The 20309-nt window shown below is 47.2% G+C and overlaps 9 protein-coding genes across 9 annotated transcripts; 6 read left to right on the plus strand and 3 right to left on the minus strand.

Moving 5' to 3' along the window:
* The first annotated feature begins 318 nt into the window (after positions 1–318).
* Positions 319–1469, plus strand: LY89DRAFT_184426 (uncharacterized protein). The gene is made up of 3 exons (XM_018205652.1): positions 319–423; positions 609–1253; positions 1309–1469. The coding sequence occupies exons 1-2, from the start codon at positions 415–417 to the stop codon at positions 1089–1091; spliced, it is 492 nt and encodes a 163-aa protein (XP_018077868.1). The 5' UTR covers positions 319–414; the 3' UTR covers positions 1092–1253; positions 1309–1469.
* Positions 1470–3334, plus strand: LY89DRAFT_184407 (alpha/beta-hydrolase). Its single transcript, XM_018205651.1, has 3 exons — positions 1470–1852; positions 1910–2194; positions 2244–3334. The coding sequence occupies exons 1-3, from the start codon at positions 1792–1794 to the stop codon at positions 3026–3028; spliced, it is 1131 nt and encodes a 376-aa protein (XP_018077869.1). The 5' UTR covers positions 1470–1791; the 3' UTR covers positions 3029–3334.
* Positions 3335–3378: 44 nt separating this feature from the next.
* On the plus strand, positions 3379–4565 carry LY89DRAFT_755455 (kinase-like protein; the record flags this gene model as incomplete). Its single annotated transcript, XM_018221351.2, has 2 exons — positions 3379–3939; positions 4003–4565. The coding sequence occupies exons 1-2, from the start codon at positions 3714–3716 to the stop codon at positions 4563–4565; spliced, it is 789 nt and encodes a 262-aa protein (XP_018077870.1). The 5' UTR covers positions 3379–3713.
* A 35-nt stretch (positions 4566–4600) lies between these two features.
* On the minus strand, positions 4601–5915 carry LY89DRAFT_606355 (phosphoserine phosphatase). Its single transcript, XM_018210421.1, has 5 exons — positions 5776–5915; positions 5626–5702; positions 5002–5474; positions 4819–4906; positions 4601–4769 (listed from the first exon to the last, which is right to left on the minus strand). Exons 1-5 carry the CDS (start codon positions 5869–5871, stop codon positions 4694–4696), a joined length of 810 nt encoding a protein of 269 aa, XP_018077871.1. The 5' UTR covers positions 5872–5915; the 3' UTR covers positions 4601–4693.
* A 124-nt stretch (positions 5916–6039) lies between these two features.
* Positions 6040–7905, plus strand: LY89DRAFT_680258 (FAD dependent oxidoreductase). The gene has a single exon (XM_018214036.1). It carries the CDS (start codon positions 6068–6070, stop codon positions 7433–7435), a length of 1368 nt encoding a protein of 455 aa, XP_018077872.1. The 5' UTR covers positions 6040–6067; the 3' UTR covers positions 7436–7905.
* A 272-nt stretch (positions 7906–8177) lies between these two features.
* LY89DRAFT_755458 (putative cytochrome p450) lies at positions 8178–9955 on the minus strand (the record flags this gene model as incomplete). The annotated part of the gene is made up of 4 exons (XM_018221352.1): positions 9771–9955; positions 9609–9660; positions 8836–9561; positions 8178–8781 (listed from the first exon to the last, which is right to left on the minus strand). Exons 1-4 carry the CDS (start codon positions 9949–9951, stop codon positions 8178–8180), a joined length of 1563 nt encoding a protein of 520 aa, XP_018077873.1. The 5' UTR covers positions 9952–9955.
* Positions 9956–11755: 1800 nt separating this feature from the next.
* On the minus strand, positions 11756–12866 carry LY89DRAFT_728256 (uncharacterized protein; the record flags this gene model as incomplete). Its single annotated transcript, XM_018219249.1, has 3 exons — positions 11756–11855; positions 11905–12030; positions 12082–12866. The coding sequence occupies 3 exons, from the start codon at positions 12864–12866 to the stop codon at positions 11756–11758; spliced, it is 1011 nt and encodes a 336-aa protein (XP_018077874.1).
* Positions 12867–14699: 1833 nt separating this feature from the next.
* On the plus strand, positions 14700–17364 carry LY89DRAFT_184506 (uncharacterized protein). The gene is made up of 4 exons (XM_018205653.1): positions 14700–14964; positions 15037–15063; positions 15193–16046; positions 16096–17364. The coding sequence occupies exons 1-4, from the start codon at positions 14833–14835 to the stop codon at positions 17231–17233; spliced, it is 2151 nt and encodes a 716-aa protein (XP_018077875.1). The 5' UTR covers positions 14700–14832; the 3' UTR covers positions 17234–17364.
* Positions 17365–17918: 554 nt separating this feature from the next.
* On the plus strand, positions 17919–19942 carry LY89DRAFT_184650 (ZIP zinc/iron transport family). Its single transcript, XM_018205654.1, has 2 exons — positions 17919–18542; positions 18597–19942. The coding sequence occupies exons 1-2, from the start codon at positions 18274–18276 to the stop codon at positions 19507–19509; spliced, it is 1182 nt and encodes a 393-aa protein (XP_018077876.1). The 5' UTR covers positions 17919–18273; the 3' UTR covers positions 19510–19942.
* The last annotated feature ends 367 nt before the right edge of the window (positions 19943–20309 follow it).

Consider the following 20309-nt stretch of genomic DNA (forward strand, 5'->3'; position numbering starts at 1 on the left):
ATTTGCTTTTTCCCCCATCATTTTTTATCGAATTGGCACAATCCCACTCATTCGGGCTTCTGCCAGACAGTCTCGCGTTCATTAGTTCATCGTAAGCTTCACATTCCTTGTTTTACACTCGTGCTCACTTTCTTGCCACGATGCTTTGAATACATTGGGTTTCAGTAATTCTTGCTTCATTGGCGTACGCTCATGTCAATCTGTGAGTGGTTGATATTCTAACACATGGAATATATTTCTTCCTGTCGAAAAGGGAAATAAGGTTTGAATCTTGTAGTGGGGCTTGCTTTTGGGCTGTCTTTGATTTAAGCCTTAGCATGGTTCAGCCACGAGGCCAGAAGTCACAAAAACGATGTCCAGATTTCAGGAGGTCAATGAGTGTGCTCATTACATTTCTTCCGGATTATCCTTTGAATGTTCATTGTGCGTGATAGGTTTTCTCTTCATCTTCTATGTTGAAACTTTGTCTTCATTTTAGGCTAGGCAATCAGTAAGTCTTTAGATTGACGACTGTTGTAACCCTTGTACTATCAATAATTCTCTATCATTTGTTTCAGAGCCAGGGCTTTCCTTCACCTCGAAATTTCGCAAGCTCAATCAAGACTCAGTTTATTTCATTCGTTCGGAAAGAAGATTCTCCTTCGAAAGGATATTCAGTCAAACCCATCGCCTACATTTTCCCTCAATACTACCCTTTTGAGCAGAATAACCGACTATGGGGCGAAAACTTCACTGAATGGGATAATGTCAATAAAGTCACGCACAATGGATTTGGGTTCGAGACCGTTCGTCAGCATGAGTCCATAGGATATTACAATGGGCTGGAGTTTGGGACGAGACAACGACAGTGTCAACTCATCCGCGAGAATGAATTTTATGGCTTGGCATACCATAACCACTGGATGGCAGGCACTCCTATGATGGACCATATTCTTCAGGCGATGCTACTCGTCGGGGAACCAAATACGAAGTTCATGTTGAGTTGGGCAAACGAGCCCTGGAAGGCGACGTGGGATGGACTAGATTCGAGGAAGGTCTTGATAGCGCAGGATTATGGAGATATCACGGATTGGAGGAAGTACTTTGAGTGAATGTTGCCCTTTTTCCGTCATCCGAATTATATTCGTTCTGAAGGGAAGGTTCAATTTATTATTTACTTTTCCGGACATATCGACAGAACTGCGCCTGGAGTTAAGCATGCTATGTATACTGCGTGGAGAAATTGGGCTACGGAAGCAGGTCTTGGAGGCATGGTAAGAAATTCCCAAACTGCAGTGATGCCAAAGTTTTATATCATCTGAAATCTAGGATATTATCGAGACGCGCCACCCTGCCAACCCACCATTTACAGCTTCTGACGCAGTCAACGAATTCCAACCTCATTCCGGTGGGCTGAACCAAGAATTCCACCATCTGATTGACAGAATTTCGAGAGTCTACCATCGTGGTAGCATGGTACTGTATGCTGGGACAGTACTCCTCGCCATGCAACCGATGGAAGAGCTTCAGCCTGGCCAACTTGCCATCCTAGAAGTTGGCAATCACTGCTAATGCGATTAATGGGAAGGATAAAACAAGATCCCAATCCTCCCGGTGTTGAGAATTTCCTTTTCGTCAACGCACTGAACGGTAGGTACCGTGCGGGTTTTTACCGGCTATTAATCAACCAACGTTGCAACGCCCGACGCTCCTGCATTTTCATTTTCAGCACCACCTCTTCCACGTAGAAATATCCTGCGTCCATACTCACTGTGTCTACGTCTATCTTCTCGAATTATCTCAGCAGCCACAATGTTTGGCTCTCCGCCTGCCCCTACCACCGTGAGCCTCGTCTTGTTCGGCTTCAAAATTGGTACGTAGCAATGTTCAATGAGCTTTTCAAATTCAATGTGCTGATATGGAAATGCAGTTCTTGCAGCCATATCAAGGCTCCTCACAGCTCCCTTGCGCTGGCTCCATTGGAACGGCGCTCCCGTCTTGTATCGAGATATCTTCTTTGCCGCTATCCGCGCTATGCTCTCTAATTTCACCATTACCGTGTCTCGATATTTGGGAATGACTACGACGCAAGTGTATGAAAACTTCTGTAAAGAAGTACACCAGGAGCCCAAGACAATAAACTTGACGGAGAATGACGTGACAGCGCATTGGATGGGCAAGCCAGATGCTACCAGAGTGATTCTCTACCTCCATGGTAGGTTCTTCGACTGTGCTCGAGCTTCAATTATGGTTAACACTCGCAGGCGGTGGATATACCCAGTCATGTTCACCTCAACACCTGGAATATCTTCATCGTCTAGTCACGGATCTCAACACGTCAGATAGTACGACATCTGTCTCTATCCTGCTTCTTGCCTACACTCTGGCTCCCGAAGCCCAATTTCCAACCCAACTCCGACAAGCTTCCGCTGTGCTTTCATATTTGTTGAATGAGGGGAAGTCGCCAAGCGATATCCTAATTGCTGGAGACTCAGCTGGTGGCGGCCTCGCCTTGTCTCTGCTCTCTCATCTCCTCCATCCACACTTAGACATCCCCAAGATACAACTCCTAGAGCCACTACGAGGTGCTTTCCTGTACAGTCCTTGGGTCAGCTTTGACACAACTCATGACAGCTTCGAAAGAAATGCCCAAAAGGATGTCCTGGTGCCAAACATGCTCCGAAAATGGGGAGGAATGTACCTGGGAACTGTTGATGGAGAGACGGATCCTGGTATTACAACAGGCGGCAACAACTATAGTGAGCCTCTACTCAGCAATGCGTCCTGGTGGCGAGGTATGAACAACGTCGTCCGTGATATCTGGATCTTCGCTGGTAACGATGAAGTTTTTGCTGATTCTCTTCATGCATTTGGGGTGAAACTTCGTGATGGATGGAAGGATGGCGGTGGGGCGGAAGAGAATGTCGTCTTGGAGTTCGGCGAGGACGAGGCACACATTGGACCGATTCTAGATGTCATGCTGCAATACAAGGAGAAAAGCGGGACACAGCTGGGTCTTGAAAAATGGCTCAAGGAATGTGTCGCATAGTGGTCGCATGATTCCGGCATAACCACGGTCTTCATTCAACGGCCATATGTTCATGCTTCTTTGGTCGTTCGCGTTGACATTTTCTGCAGTAATCAAACACATCCCTTTACACAATGTATCTTGATCGTGAACTGGTCTCTAATTCTCCTTAGTTGTATTTTTTATGTATTGAAACTCTTGACTGTGAAAACTCCATCTTGTTCGTGAGATCTGGAGCATCTCTTCTTCACATCTACATCAGCTCGTCAAGAACATTCTCGAGAGATCGAAAACTTTTGATTCAGGTCATAGATGACTGGCTAGGAGGTGTATCAAATACAGTACGTAATTCGATGTTAGCTATGCATTTGAAGTTACTAATTCGAATACGTTAAGCTTCTAAAGCTCACAAAGGAGGCGCCAGGGAAGACCGAGTTCGACAACGACTAAGATGCCATCATATTACGTGCCAACGGTGTTGAGCCAAAAGTATTGGTGAATCGCGATCTGGAAGCAAACACCCATGGGATATTAGCAGAACGCGACCTTGCATCGCCTTTGTATGGACGATTCAGGAACGGTCTCTTGTATGCTTATGTCCCTGGCCGAGCATGCCAGCTTCAAGACCTAGCCCAGGAAGAAATCTGGAGTTGTGTTGCGGCCAAATTGGGTGAATATCACGGGAAGATGCCTCAGACAGACGAAAATGTCGGCTTCAGCAGGTGCGTTGGTTCTATGTTCGAAAGCTGTAGTGCAAGACTCACAAGGTGATAGCACAAACATCAACGATCCAATGCCAAATATTTGGTCCTCGATGCAACGATGGATAGATCATCTCCCATCCCGAACAAGCGAGGAAGCCAGACGACGTCAAGAACTTCAGAATGAGCTATCGTGGTGCTACTCAAAGTTGAACGAGAACAGAAGCACGAGTGAACAAACCGTCAGTCACCTTCTCCTTTACTGGTTCTCGAACTCTTCGAAAGTAGAGGTAGCTAATATGCGTTCATTTCAGCACATATTTGGGCACTGCGACCTTTTGTGCGGAAATATTCTCATCCTCTCAAACGACAAGCCAAGAATAGACAGACCCGATGCCCCAGAAGAACGAAATCGAATATCTCCGACTGAAGTTCGCTTCATAGATTTCGAGTTTGCAATGCATTGCCCTGCTGCCTTCGATATTGCAAATCACTTCTCCGAATGGGGTGGCTTTGACTGCGATTATAATATGCTACCCGGCAGGGTCATACGTCAGAAATTCATAGACAAATACTTAGCGAGTTACATACAGCACGCAAACATTACATTGCCCGATTTCGCATCGGCAGCAAGCAAGCTAGCTTACGAAGTGAATATGTTCAGAGGCATCCCTGGTCTCTGGTGGGGCATACGTGGCTTTGTGTCGGTCCTGGAGTCCAAGATTGACTTTGATTGGATTCCGTATGCGAACAAAAGATTAGCTGAATATTGGGGATGGAAGGCGGAAGCAGAGGGACTGCGCGACAGAAACGGAGAAGAAATGACCTTAAGAGAGAAGATGTGGGATCGAGACTAGACTAGGAGCACGACAAAAGCAATGGACTTGTTGATCTGAATTCATAGCCTTCGATGCAATAGTGAACTTGCAAACTTCGAACTAATTTTCTATTTGACTAACCCTTCCTGGATACTCTTGTCTTCGTATCAGATATGGCTGTCGTTGCCCTCTAAAACACCACGGTTCTGCTCAATTACTTGTCTCACTGATTTGCTATCATGACTGCGCCTCCTTTAGTATGTCATTCGTATTGGGTCTCACCTTAGCTCACTATAAGTCTTGGGTGATTTCCAGAATCTCCTTCCAGTTTTTGAACTCGGTAAAGGGTATCTTTTGTTGCTTGCAGTACTTAACGAGATCTAGGATGAATTGCAACGTCAGTTTCCATCTAGAACGCAAATGTGCCATGCAATATGCGCGACTGAATCAGGAATATGTATTTGGTTGAGGACACACTTATCCTCGCCCTGCTTAGCAAACAAGAGATCCGTTTCCTTTGCCGCACTCAGATCACTCACACCGTCACCTGCATACAGAAGGATTGATTTTTCATGCTTCGGCAATCCTTCTCTGTGCTTGGTGTAGGGCTGAATCGCACAAGCCTTGTCGTGCCCATATATGTTTTCATCGTGGAATTGGACTCTCCAAGCACCACCTTGGTCGTTGAGCGATTCGAAGCCGTTTCTGACTACCACTGAGTTGGCAATGATTTCAACGCCGCGGAGCTCGTGGCCAATTGCTCGACCCAAAAGAGCTCGGATTATTGGTGTGAGGCCTCCTGAAAGGATAACGAGTGGGATCGAGGCCGAGATGCACCATTCGTAGAAGGTTATGAAATGCTCATCCAACTCGACATGAGTTAAGATTTTCTCGATGCATTGGTCGAAGGGTGTCTTTATGCTCTCAAATTGCTCGCAGCTGACTTCACTAGCAAGTCGTAAAAGACGCAAAATCAGATTGGTAGATGATGGTACAAGGTTACAAATTTGTGGAAAACGACAGGGAGGAAATATGACTTCCGAATTTGTTTTGGGGGCTAAGGTTTGCTTTCATGATTTGAAGAGAAGCAGGCACGAACCCGTATGTTCTTTTTCCATCATATACAGCTTGAAAGCCCTCTTGCATCTTCGCGTATCCATAGCCCTCATGCTCAATCTGTTAAGTTTTACCTCATCAGTAAAGGTGATCGCCAGACTTTGCGTAAGAATATGAGCCAGGAGTTACTTGCCAGCCAGTCGCAAGAGTCTTGGTTACTGATCGTGCCATCGAAGTCGGTAAAGAAGATTATCTTCGGTTTCTTCTCTATGTAGTCTGGAAATGGCATTGTATTTTGTTTTGCGATTGGTTGCAATTGCTCTGCGACGGAACATAGGAAGTAGAGGAAATTAGTGCAGGATAGTTGAGTCTCTCGGAAATAGGTTATACCGAGCCACTAGTGCGGCTCTGCATTCCGAGACAATCTTAACAACAGGAATGATGTCTCCTGTGTAATCTGTCCAACAAGCTGGATCTTTGCACAGATGGCAGCAGGTAGGCAGGGAGGATTACCATGTCCCCATCCCTCTGCCTCGTTCTGGCATTCTGAGCCCAATGCCTTTCTCCTCAATCACGCAACATCAGAGCTCCCTGATTCAGCTGACGTTGTGATCGTTGGAAGCGGTATCACTGGTGTATCTGTGGCTCGCTACCTTGGCGAGGATCCTAGCGCTAAAGCCTTATCGGTGGTCATGCTCGAAGCAAGAGAGATATGTTCCGGCGCAACAGGACGAAATGGTGGCCATTGCAAAGCCGATCTACTTGAACAAAGCCCAGAAATAGCTAGATTTGAGATGAAGAACGTAGAAGCGGTTAGGTCATACATCATGCAGAACGAAGTTCAATGTGAATGGGAAAACATCAGTGGTTGTCTTACCTATTGGAATGAGGGGTTATTTGCGCTGGCAAAAGCAAGACATCACGACCTGAGGAAAATCGACCCCGACATCGCCAATCTCATCGGCATTTCGGAGGATAAAGAGGTCATGCGAAAATATCGAGTTAGACAAGAATGCGTGGGCATAATAACAACACAACACGACGGACAGCTATGGCCCTACAAATATGTCACATCTATAACTCACACTCCTGTCCTCAATGTCGAGTGTACAGAAAACACGCGGATTGTGCACACCCCTCGAGGTTCGATCAAAGCAAAGTGTGTCGTTCTAGCCACCAACGGCTACACCTCCCGCATTCTGAACCAGTTCAACGATTTGATCGTGCCGATTCGGTGTCAAATGTCGGCCTTACATCCACCGCAGGAATCGCCAAGATTGCTCCATTCATACGGCATGGTCGGTTTTGGCACATCTGACCCTGAAACCGATGACTACCTTATTCAGCGTCCGTTTCAACACATTGATGGACGCTTCCGGGGCGGGCATCTCATGTACGGAGAGGGAAGAAGCAATGCCAGGTATGAGACCGTTGGTGAAAGTGACGACGATATAATCGATTCTGGGGAATCCGAGTATCTGAGAAGAGCTCTCCCACAAATGCTGGACCTGGGTGGTCTCGAGACGAAAGAGCTTGTAGCAAGCCATGAATGGACTGGCATCATAGGAAGGTCAAGAGATAATGTGCCTTGGGTTGGCAGAGTTCCTCAGAGGAAAGATGAGGCAAGATGGGAAGATGGACTTTGGCTTTGTGCCGGTTATAGCGGACACGGGATGCCTAATGCGTCCTTGTGTGCCAAGGCTATCGTTACTATGATGCTAGAGGGAGAGGACAATTACGACACCGTCTCTGAAATGTTGATCCAGAGCGGCGAACTGCCACGGCCGTATTTGATCACTCATGAAAGACTCCAAGAGGCTCGACGTCTACCTCTGGTGGCTGGAGTGCAGTGACTTTCTGAGCCCAGAATACTTTTACAACATGCTTACCACTCAAGTCCTTTTGAAATCTCTTCAGTTCTCATGGTTCCCAAGGACATGAAAGAGACTTCCAAATTAGCTGGAAAGTATTCAAGGAACATTTTCACAAGTGGCATGTTGATTAACTTGGCGACTGTTGAGATAATTTAGGAGTGACCGTCACGGCTCTGTATCCTGCAATCTTGATGTTGGATGTTGGAATATGCGCTCTTAAGTTGGTACAGGGTATCCGAAGGATACTTTCGCTGATGGAGCATGCCGGTGCTCTATCGAACTCGAACCTTGGATATTCCAACAGATATATACTTCAGATCGTCACTGCCAAGCGCGGGTTTTTCTTCGTGTTTGCTATAGATAACAAGATTGAAGTACCTAGGTATTCTCTGCTGCAGGGCCGCTGTGAGAAAGTAACAGAACAGCCCTACAACAACGAGATAGTCATCATTGAAGAATCTCTTCAAAGTCTTTCGACGGACTGCATATATAGCGCTGGCTTGTATGCAGTTCGCTTGTATTACAACGTATTGTGCAACCACCCCTTGTCTATGATGACGCGGGCATGCGTGTGCCGAGCACGATAAGCTTGCATATGCAAAGTCCATGTGTGTTCCATTTCATAGCTACCTTTTCTCTGCTAACTATTGGACAATATGTGCTAAGGCTGTACTCATTATTGAGTGCCGATAATGGATGTTGGATGGCAAGGGTATTTCCATTAATGAGTGCAGGACAGGTTACGAGGCTGCAATGAGACCTTGACGTCCGTCCCCGGCAGAGGTCTACTCAACCCAACCGTCAGCAATAGTTGGTCAACCTGCGGTTTTGTCGCCCCAACCACCTGCATGTCAAAGGCGTGCAGCATCAACGCTACGAACAATAGAGCCTGCTGAAACGCGAACTCTCGACCGGGGCAATAAGTTGAACCACTGCCAATGGGCCTGAAGCTTTTACTGCTCGCGAGCTTAGGATCGTCTTGGAAGCGAGTTGGCGCAAAGTCTGCCGCATCACAACCAAAAACTTCCTCGTCTCGATGAAGCTCGGTCACTGACAATATGACTGTGCCGCCTTTCCGCAGGGTTATGCCGTCCACCTGGATGTCTTCTTCAAGTCTCCGATATACGTGATCCATCTTGGTAAGCCAGAGGGTCTCTAAGTAGACTGATTTGAGAAGAGGACATTGGTGGAGTAGATAGCTGGAATCAACTTCTCCTCCGTGCATAGCCGGTAAGATTTGCCTTTGGATGTCGGCGCAGAGAGTCCCATCGAATAGAATATGCACCAGCATCCAATATGGAAGTTTGGCCACATTCGATACCGCACTGTACCGCCCATGTTAGGAACACAGCTTGAAGCGTGAACAAAGGAACGCTTACACCCAATAAACCATCACCAGAACTGCAGCGCTGTCGTCTTCGTTTATTGAGAATTCACGGTATTGCTTGATGAGATTTCCGAGCAAAGGTGACTCTTTAGAGCGCAGTCTCTGAGGCAGCCTTTGGTACTCCTTCAAGGCATCGTGATATCGCTTAAGGGTTTTCTTTTGTTGAGTCGAGTCCACAAAGGAGGTAGGATCCATCAACTTCCACATGTCGTCGGTGAATTCCATCATGCCTGTTGTCATTCCAGGTTCAATGCTTTTGATGATTGGATCGAATAGACAATTATGCATCGATTCGACCATGGTAGCAGTGCAGAGCGTGTAGAGCGAGATAGGCTCTGTCTGTGTAGCAGTAGCTAGTCCCCATCGACCAGCAAGTTGCTTGAAAGAGAGACAATACTTGAGCGCGACTTTGTGATTATTTAACAAACCAGAAAGATGGGGTCCAGAAAGTAAAGCGTGTTTATAGATGTCTTCCGTAACATGTACAAGGCATTTACCCTTTGGGTTGCCCTGGGACGGTGATCTCTTCTGCCAGAACGCATCCAATCTGGCCGGATCCACACCAAACCCTGAAAGCGCCTTGCCGAGGAAGTAGTCGAAGTTGAAAACCAGAGGCTTGGAGTAGACGAGGTGGGCACTACCGGGCGAAGTGACAACGTAATGTAGCATACCAGCAAGAACGATGGCAAATGGCTTCCTGGTGCTTGAGAAATACCTCCTGGGTGATGTGAGTATCAATATTGTTCATCTCACGGTTACTCGTACCGAGCTTTTGATATAAGTCCGTGTGAATCTCGAAAGTAAATGTAGGAGTGACCTGGTGCAAGTCATGAGAACGATGTTACGAAACAGCAACAGATGACTTGCCGAATACTGGAGAGCACGTTAGTGTTATTATTCCGCTGCGGTACTCTTGCTTTTACTTACTTGGAACGAAGTAGGGATACGGTGGCGCATCGAAAGGACGAAACCATGGGGTAATTTTGAAAGACCAAATAAACCAACCAGACCAAAGCAAAAGACAACAGAAAAGTACCTTGGAGGCGAACAGCCCAATAGTCACGCCTTGGAGGCCGTCTAATGGATCAAAGAGATTGAAGCAACACATTTCCGGTACTCAGCTTACAATTTTCAACCAAGACTGAAGTGGAGGACTCAGAGGGACCGATGTGCGGAGTTCTCTATGGTGCTTGTGTGGAACGAAGGAAGGAACAACCCCGAGTAAGTCACCTTCGAATCTATCAGTTAGGTCACGTGTAGTATACTAAGTAGGTAGACCCTTCTTTTTGGTGTATTGAGTCTCAGCTTGTCCCTTGTGAATTCTACAGCCATTTCCGTTTGATAAAAGTATTTTCAGCCTCATGGTTGGATGTAGCATCTGTTATGTGGCCAGGGATTGACAAGGAACTCTCAGCTAAGGGGTGCCACTGCCCGGTGATACTTGTATTTGATCTATCTGCGCCTCGTACTTTCTTTTTTGGGCATTTTGCGTTCTAGCTCGCTATTTCGGGCTGAATTTGGAATATCTCCAGCAACGAATGAAAGTCATGAAAACTGCACCAGCACCCAAGGCTGGGTAAAGACCAGGAAAGGCAAGTCACCAGAAGTTTCATCACCAAGCGCTGAGAACAATGTATGCTCTGGTTTCATATCTGGCATTGATTTCAGTTCATCGCTTTACCGCATGGTTTTAAACCGTATGTTATTCAAGGCTCGATCTGGCCGAGGGCTTGCGGACTATGCAATTCCCCCCTGATTCTTGCTTTCTAATGTAATTTTCTTGGAGTTCAACCAATCCATGCCAAATGTGAAGGGCAGCGCAACAACTGTCAGTGCAATGCATAAATACACAATTCGTACAACTGCGGTGCTCCAAATTGTTTGAAGAATCTGAAGCACGTCTGTGGTACCTGCTATTGATGGAAGACCTGTAGCTCCAGCGGCAATTGCAGTTTCACCTGAAAGGCCCGGTACCATTTTCGGCACCAGGTCAAGAAGTGTATTGATGGCAATAGCTTGACCAATCGGTACTACAATCGCCCTAAGAAGAATATCAGCATCTATGAAACTTGCTCTATTAGTAGAACTTTACACTCCAAGCTGCCATGAAAAGACAGCAATCGCTACGTCCAATATTGGCGTTTGCGCTGATGACAGCCGAAGTACCTGACTCGAACACCATGCTTAAGTGGCAATGGGTGTTGAAAAGGTGTATAAGCTTAATGGAAAATGCAATGTCTATTTCAGTAATGTAGAAATACAAGTTCATCAATTCAGAGGCTCTATTTCCTAAACAAGAATAGCAGTCTGTTCTTTGGTTTCATCGACTATCGCAGACGAGCCATCAGTATGTGTTCTTCAGCGAACTCATGGAGCAGGCAAGAATACTTTGGCTTGCCTACTCCGTACTGCTGCTGTTCAATCCCGCTTGAAAATACGTTATCTTCGTCGGAAGCAAACTTTCTAACAAATCACCCTTCTAGGACGAGAACGTCTGTTCGTATAGGTACCTACTCATTTGCAATGGGGTCACGTGCTTGCTGAGAGGTCGGGAGGTAAAGGTAGTCGAGGAGCGCGGGCCGGGGCAAAGTTGGGTAGCTAAAGCCTAAAGACAAGCATCTTCCTCTATCCTTCACCACCTTTTCCATCTCTTCCCTGTCTGTCATATTGCCATCCTTTTGTACTATCATGTAAGTGCTGAAGATTACACTGCATTGCAGGAAGCTAACAGAAGCGCGCTCTGGAGCAGACATACATATTTTAAGAAGAAAGGAGGGAGGAACTATCTGAACAGATAAATGAATGTGGTTTTGCATTTCACTTGACAGACTTCCTGGGATTATCCTTTGCGAGTTTTGGGATTGGCACGACTGACTGAAGACTTATTTGGAAAGCTCTAATTCTTTGGGTCTCTATTCATTAATCCTATCAGTCCTGGCTAGCTTGTATTCAGGACACCAATCATCCAAAGGGGTCATATGCTTATCAGCCGGGAACCACCTGGTAGGTTGACTGCGCATAGTTATTAGCTTGAGAATTCAATGGAGGGGCATTTACTCACTGCAAGCCCAAAGGGCTAGGGTAATCGATCGTCTCCACTGCGAAGGTCCTTGCAATTTCCATTGAGGGCAACTTGATCTTGCTTTCGCCTAACTCTTCTATGTCTCTGGCGATCAAGTCCTTCATTCTGTGTATGGATTAGACCCACGAACAAGTAGTGCAGAGTGCAGTCTCTCACCTAAAGTAATACCACTGATCTTCATATCGCGGATGTGGGTTCTTGCTCCAATCATATTCCTGCAGAACCCTTAACGTTGTACTCCTCCTTCTTAGACTCAATCCACCATTATATCCCTGTCCCCACTGCGGCGAAATGGGAGCCCCAATCAAATCCCACTCGAAGAAGTCCTCGACGCTGCGAACAGAGTTGGAACAAAGCACACTATCGGCTTGAAAGACGAGAAGATATTCAGCTGGAGCGAGATCGCGCCACATCCAGGGTGTGGTGAGGAAATTGGATACGGAATCCCAGTTTGGGAAATAGAGGCCATCTGCCAAAGAGCGTACCACGATGCGTCCGTTGGCTTGGTGTCGGAGGAGGGCTTCGGATGTGCTGAAGCTACCGAAGTTCTCGGCGCTGGTGTAGATGACGATGGGCCAGTCGGGGCCGAGGACTGCACTGAAGTGTAGAATGAGAGGGATAATCGCTGCCGATCTGCGAGTTTCTATGATGACTGCGGCCTTGATGCTCGTCGTGATCTCTGCAGTTTTGATCGTGGTGTTGGTTTTAATGTCATCTTGGGTGGATCCAGTGAGCATATCATAATACTCTGGGATTGCTTTGATCTTATCTGCGATGCTGGTAGTGATATTGACGAAGGAGTCGGTGGTGTTCGTGGGTTGTCCGCCCGAAGGAGAATGTCTGCTGTATTCGGTGGCCACGAAAATGATAACAATACATAACCAGATGACTGGCCAGAACAGTTTCTTGACCGACAGACCGCCGACGCCAGGAAGGGCCATTCTGTCAATTGTTTCCTCTTCGGTCAAGGAGAGAAACTGGCAAAACTTGAAAGCTCCATCTCAGTCAAGTCTCGAGACCAACGTCTCCTGTCTCCTGAGAGGAATGTAGATGACTTTCTTGGGAGAGACATTTGTCTCAGAAGGGATGTGGCTTGCATTTTCTTTTGTTCATTCTTGAGAGAAGTTGTGGCCGAATGAGGCTTCTCAGCCGCTGGTCGCTTGAATTTGAATCGTGATGTGAGATCCTGATATTCACTTGATATACCACGACATAGAGCCTCATTTGAAAGATTCTCCCTGTGCTAGACTTCTTGTCAGAAGTGTATTCACCTCAGAAAATTCGGACCAGTAGATTCGCAACATCTCTAGCTAGCGAGGACGCAGAGAAGCAGGAAAGGTGCCGCAAATGACATGTTGCTGTTCCAGGATCAGGCCTGGGAGCTTCAAACTGTGGTCAAACCCTCAATTCGACTATATCGTTGTCCTTTGAATGATGTCTGTCCATTCTGAAGTTTAGTGAAGCTTGCTCTTTCCTGATGTTGTAATTAAGCCCTGTCACATGCCGTCTTGGCACGGCTTGTTGGGAAGTGGGGCTGACAATAGGTAACCTTATATTTACTCCGTGTGGTTTCTGTTCCTCATCTGCATTCCTTTCTTCCATTTCTCTTCAATCTGAAAACCTTCATCGCTCCAGTGAGGTGTATTCTCAAACTGCAGATGATGTTACATGGGTCTTGCGGTCAACACGCAAAAGCTAGATGCCACCTCTCAAGTCCAGCTCAAGAACCACAATCGCCTGTCGACAAACGAGGCTCTCTCAGTGGTCTTCTTCACACGAATCAGACAACTTCAAGGTTAGAACCTTTGAAGCGAAAGCGAAAGATTGTGCAGAGTACGTGCCACGCCTTTTACCATAATCGTATCCTTTGATTTCACATGGTGGGGTCCAACGGGAAACCCTTCTTGCTGCTATTCGTTCCGATCACAATGATGGAACGATTCCCGCAATTACTGATGCTTTCGTGATAGAACTAGAAATAGAGTTAAGCATGTCATGGAGAAATGGTGATGCGATTGGTGGATGTCATGCCATGCGTGCCTCTAAGCTGCCTCGTCCGTCCGATTGTCGAGTCTTACACCCATGAGGAACGGATAAGCTGCAGATAAATGCTACCGTCTTCCATGGCTTCCATGCAGATTCTCTGCAACTATGCTGCACAGCACTTCGCAGGCCGAATTCCTTCCGGAATTGGTTATGTGCACTGCACAATAGAGGAACGAGCACCACCATCACTAACGAGGCGACCCTATCAAAAGCTCGGATTCCCGACACCGCAGACAGCAAAGGGAAACCCACTATTCTAACACACCCGTCAGCAAAGACTCTTCATCGATCAGGACCGAAGAGCTTAGGCGGGTTGGAGATAAGCGTCGAAATACCCGCAATTAGCCAGATTAATACGAGTCCGGTACTTACTCGCCAGCGCGCAGCCAGCGAATAGGCACCTGTCTACCGTATCGGAAGATCACTATGGCGGGAAACCTGCAGAACATATTCTTCGGCGCTACAATATGCACCAGCCCAGGATGTCCACGGTCAGCAACGTGCGACATAGATTTCCTATCATTTTTATGCGGGGCATATCACAACGGAGGGGGCCAAATGCAAGGCTGCATTCATGGAGCAGAGTTGGTGTGAGGGTTGCGAGATGCGTAAGGACTTAAGAACTGGTTATCATCTGGGCAAACCTATCAACAACTACTGCAATCCCAAGTCAAGTTTGGAATTGCTGAGAACAATTCATTTCGAACAAAGCGTTCCGAGCTTTGCTGACTCTCGAAACCTCTCTTCCGTGGGACAACCCAACAAGTCCTCTTTCCCAGTGTAAGAGTGAAATCTCCTCATATTTTCGAAACGGACACAGGACTTTGCTGGTTCAAATTAGATAGAATTTCCACTACAAATATGTCTTCAGATTTGAAAGTCTATGTTGGCTTCTGGGTCAACTACTCGAAAGGGGCCATTCTCGGATCGACTTTGACTCTCCCAGAGCGTAATGGGGTCATTCTCATTGCGGCTGTTGCCATATTCATTCAGGTCAGTAAATCTCTACTTTGCCTCCATCCTTGCTTCATTCATGGAACAGGATTTAGCTAATCTCGTTCACAGCTTATCGGCCTCCAGAGTTGGGGCATTGTAAGTCAAACTCTGCCCTTAGTTCAAAGAAACTTTGAGATCCGAGCTCTTGAGATAGTCCTCGAGAGATATTGACTCTCGTGTCCTCCAACTGCGTCAAAACACGTACTAATTTCTTTTTCTGAATAGATCCGTTTCATCACACACCAATTCCGTACAACCACCCAGGCCAGAGACGGCTTGTTCCATCAGCAGCAAGCAATATTGAGAAATGACACTTCCGATATTGGGACTGTTTGGTGGTTTACCAGGATGGCTTATGCCTGGCGGTCTCGCACCCAGAAAATTTCACGGAGGTCTATCGGCGTTATCTTGATTGCCATTCTACATTTGGTAGCTTTTGGCGCTGCCAGTGTTTTAGCGTCGCACATAACGACCACCGATGACCAGGTCCTCGGAGTACGAAGCCCTTATTGTGGAGCATGGGCACTAGACACTTCCGATCCATTTGACTCCAGCACTTATATTCCGTATGCGACCTATATGGAAACCACTATGCAAACTAGCGACAAATACGTCCAAGACTGCCTAGTTCAAGGACAGTCGCTTCCAGAATGCAAAACATTCAAGCAATTAGGTTTCAACTGGACTTCAAGCACAAACCAACCGTGTCCTTTCGACGACATGTGTCTGGGCTCAGGTGATAACTCTCTTCATCTTGATACAGGACTACTTGACTCTAGTCGAGATTTCGGCATCAATGGAAAAGCTGAAGACCGGATTCAATGGAGGAAGACCGCAACTTGTGTACCTATCACAACAAGTGGGTATAGCAAGCACGGCGCAAGTACCATGACTTATGATCGCTTCAACGATAAAGGCACCAGTAATTTCACTTACACGGCCGTGTTCTATGGACCTAACGCTGATTTCAATCTGTCGTCAATGGGGATTACCGATCCTAATTTGATCAACTCCATTTACATCTTGACGAACTACCAGGACGTGGAAATAGTATTAACAAGCTCGATGTATGATTTAGTGTAAGAGCTTCACCACCAATGGTCTGTATCAACGCTAAAAGATGCATAGAAACTTTGTGGCAGAACCACCAGAAGATGAAGTAGAGGTGGATTTCTACGCCATGCCAGCATTGGTCGTGCCGGACACTACCTTGACATTAGCTTTTGCGTCTCTCAAGGGAGGCTACACCGAGCCCAGCAATGACCTATGGCTACCAGCTCACGTCGAATACAACCTAACCTACAGTGGCAGCACAGGGCAGATCAACAAAACCATATATCTTCTCGATAACTCGGTTTCTGTATTAGGCTGCATCGAACAGCACCAATTCTGTAATCCCTCTCCCGTTTCCAGCAAAAATGCAACCTGTACACAGATGCGGTCCATCACACATACCTTCTCGGACGAAGAATTCGACGTGTTTGATAACAGTCGTCAGATATATATAGCGAATTTACTCTCAGACCAAGCAGCAAATTCCCAATTCACTATAGCTATGTTCAATGCGCCACTGCTAGCGGAAAGCTTTGCTTCCGTCGGATTCTCACTGCCAATAGCTGCCGATCAATGGATCCTGGAGGTAAAGAACTGGTGGACTGTTAGTCTCGCCGGTACGCAACGTCTTCTCACAGAGATTGCCATTGGACCAGCGTCCAGCCAATACAACCAGTTTATCCCTCCAAATCAAGCCAGTAACGATACAGACCTGGCTTTCTTCTGCGATCATCAGATTATACGACGCGATGACTACACCAACTTCTATACTCTGTCCATCAGTTTGATTTTCGCCTTGGGAGTTGTGCTGTTTTTGGTCAATCAGTGTTTGGAAACTGTAGTAGGATGGTACCGCTCAAAATTCAAGACTGGACGCTGGAGGCAGCGAGCATGGTGGGCTGAAGGAACGCTGCAATTGCAGAGACGAGCCTTTGAAGGCATTGGTATCAAAGGCTGGGAGCGGGACGAATGGGACCGTGTGCCAGTGACGGAAGAAAGAAAGATGTTCAGCGCGCTGAGAAATTGGGATGAGATGTTGCCAGTGGCTGCAGACCACAAGGGTACAAGTATTGTGCACCTGGAAAAGGTGCAGTCTCCAACCTCGTCGGAAGAGTCGAAGCTGAGGAATGTGATTGTGCAGGTGCACTCTACCACTTCTTCGACTTCTGGAGGCCTGAGCGCAGGCAGCGATGGGAGACCACGTTCTGTTTGAACGAGTGTTTGTTGGTGAATTCGTGTGTTCAAAGGGGTGACAGCTCGCTTCGTGAAGAAAGTCCCCAGTTGCAGTGCAGACAACGCAGCAGCTCTTTCATGTCCCAACTCGAAGGTGGATATATGGCATTCGTCTCAAGACTTAAAAGTTATCTCAGATGGATTTGAAATTTGGTAGTCTTCTGCAGTACATCTTTCACTAAATGATGTTCGTTTCCTGCATAGGTCGAAGCTTGAGAGGAGATCGTCCATTTCAGAACTTCTAGATTTCTAGATGAATAGACCCGCAACCCTTTCCCGGGAAACGGCACGATCCTGCACTGCTTGCGAGTCTTTGTTTGGAGGTAAACGAATCCTTCATTCTGTTGGAGAAAACGATGAATCCCACAAGGTGCGGAATGCTGATACCTTGATGGCTACTTCTAAAACACAATCCACTTGTGGAACCTCTTCGAAATTTGCTGTGGAAAAGTGATTGTTTTTGTATATCACAATGCCAAGACATTACACAATTCCCAGCAACTTTGACAGCTGCTGCGGATGCAAGATGACTATTCCGCGGTGTCGATTGCTTCACCCCCTTGCTCCAATTGTTCAAAATCAGTACACACCTTGTGGGTATCAGCGAAACCTTGCAGCAGTAAGAAACTGGCACACCAACACTCAAACAGGAAATCGCTTTCGCTTTTGCCGGCGCACTTGATAATAGCAACCTTTCTTACTCGTCAAGAAAGTGATGCTTATGGCAGGTGTTAAGAGGCTTTCATCATCGCTTTGAGCTTAGCGTGACCATCAAGGTAACGGCCTAACTCCACCCTCTCACTTCACCAAAAGGAAAAAACGCGCACTTCTGTGAACAATAAAACATCCTTCGTCGAACAGGATTGGTTTCCAGGATCCTTTTGGCTGCGTGAAGAGATCTTCTGGTCAAAGACGCGTCTGGATAATTTCCATATAAAGAGTCGTTCGCCTCGGCTCTTTTCCGTCTGGTGCCAGAGCCTCCTCCAACAAAGCAGCAACCAAGAACAAATAACTGCGAAGATGACGGCCGTCTTTGATCCGGCAAATGTCAACTTGACGGCTGCTGACCCGGTCGATATTATCTGTTACCTTGCCCAAAGTCAGAACGAATACAATGGCAGTCTGGGAGCTCGTATCTCGTCCATCTTCGTCATTGGACTTGTTTCCACAGTCGCTACCTTCTTCCCCGTGTTGGCTGCTCGAGTACGATGGCTGAGGATTAACATCTACGTCTACCTCTTCGCTCGCTACTTCGGAGCTGGCGTCATCGTAGCCACGGCCTTCATCCAGTACGTCTCTACTTCTCTTCCCTTTCCTAGCAACATTCGCTAACCCATCCACAGTCTCCTCGACCCAGCCTACAGTGAAATCGGCCCCCAAACATGCGTAGGCATGACCGGCCACTGGGCCGACTACTCCTGGTGCCCTGCCATCGTCCTAACATCCGTCATGATCATCTTCCTCATGGACTTCGGCGCCGAGCAATACGTCGACCGCAAATACGGCCTTGCCCACGGCCCCAACGTCGAGACCCTCATCACCGACAAGCCGGGCACGACTGAAGGCGCCCTCGACCACCATCACCCTCGAACCCGCTCCCTCACGCACAACCAGCTGCATTCGGGCGACCAGGACCAAGCTATGCACGACAACATCGCCTTCGCCCAGACCTCGAAAGACCTCCTCCCCTCTGAAGACAACAAAGACGCAAGCGGCGACTCGGAAAAAGGCAAAACGGCCTCGGCGTACGAAGCCGAAGAGATGTCCTTCCGGCAACAAATAGCCGCCTTCCTAATCCTCGAATTCGGCGTCATCTTCCACTCCGTGATCATCGGGCTCAACCTCGGCTCTACCGGTTCCGAATTCTCGACCCTGTATCCCGTTCTCGTCTTCCATCAATCGTTCGAAGGTCTCGGCATCGGGGCCCGTATGTCAGCCATCCCGTTCCCGCGCCGCTTCCGCTGGCTGCCGTGGGCGCTGTGCGCGAGTTACGGGGCGACGACGCCGATTAGCATCGCGATTGGGCTCGGGCTCAGGTATACGTATGATAGTGGCAGTTTTACGGCGAATGTGGTGAGTGGAGTCCTGGATGCTGTTAGTGCGGGGATTCTGATCTATACGGGGCTGGTGGAGTTGTTGGTAAGGGATTTTCTGTTTAATCCTGATTTGACGCGGGATCGGAATCGGTTGGTCTTTATGGTTGTTTGTGTGTTTTTGGGGACGGCGGTTATGGCGCTTTTGGGGAAGTGGGCTTGAGATTTGTGGAGGGGGAGAGGGAGGGTGGTGTGTGCTTGAGGGTGGCAAATAATGATGTTGGAGAATAGATGGGATGATAGTGGTATATGCTGAGGTAGAATGCACACCATGCGTTGGACTTCTTCTTTCTTTCTTTCTATCTTCTTATTGTAGCACTACCATTATGAAATGTTAACAAACCACAGCAGACCTCCACTAACAAGCATCCATCAATCCACCCATCCATCCACCCACTCAACCACGAAACCACGAAACCAACCCCCATCAAAACACCAACAAACAAACCAACCAACTCCCAACAATTCCCTAAACTAAAATCCCCAATCTCGTTCTCAACCTCAATCTCAAACCACCTCATTTGTCCCAAACAATAAATACCCTCTTCCTCCTTCTCCTTCTCTCTCTCCTTCTCTAAAACCATCAAGGCCGTCAAATGGAAGGAGTTATAGAGTTACTTACTTACTTACTTACTTCGCCCGAAGTCGTTGACGAGGATCAAGGATTGAGGATCGGGGATTAAGGGTTTGGGGTTTTGTATCTTTTTTTGTGGTTTGGTTTTGGTTTTGGTTCTGGTTCTGGTTCTGGCTCTGGTTTTGGTTCTGGGTCTATGTTGGTAGAATGACGAAGGATAGATAGGTGTACCTTCTAACTATTAAATAGAGGACGGGGTTTGAGATTATGATCGATCGTAGCAGGAGGGAGGAGGAGGAAATGTTGATCAAATGTTGGTTATGGCTCTATGTAGATTTCTATAGAAATAAAGCCCCATGTACTCTCCAAGCGAAGTTGAAACGTCGTCT

Source organism: Mollisia scopiformis, assembly GCF_001500285.1.
Source record: "Mollisia scopiformis unplaced genomic scaffold LY89scaffold_2, whole genome shotgun sequence".
Classification (NCBI taxonomy): domain Eukaryota; kingdom Fungi; phylum Ascomycota; class Leotiomycetes; order Helotiales; family Mollisiaceae; genus Mollisia; species Mollisia scopiformis.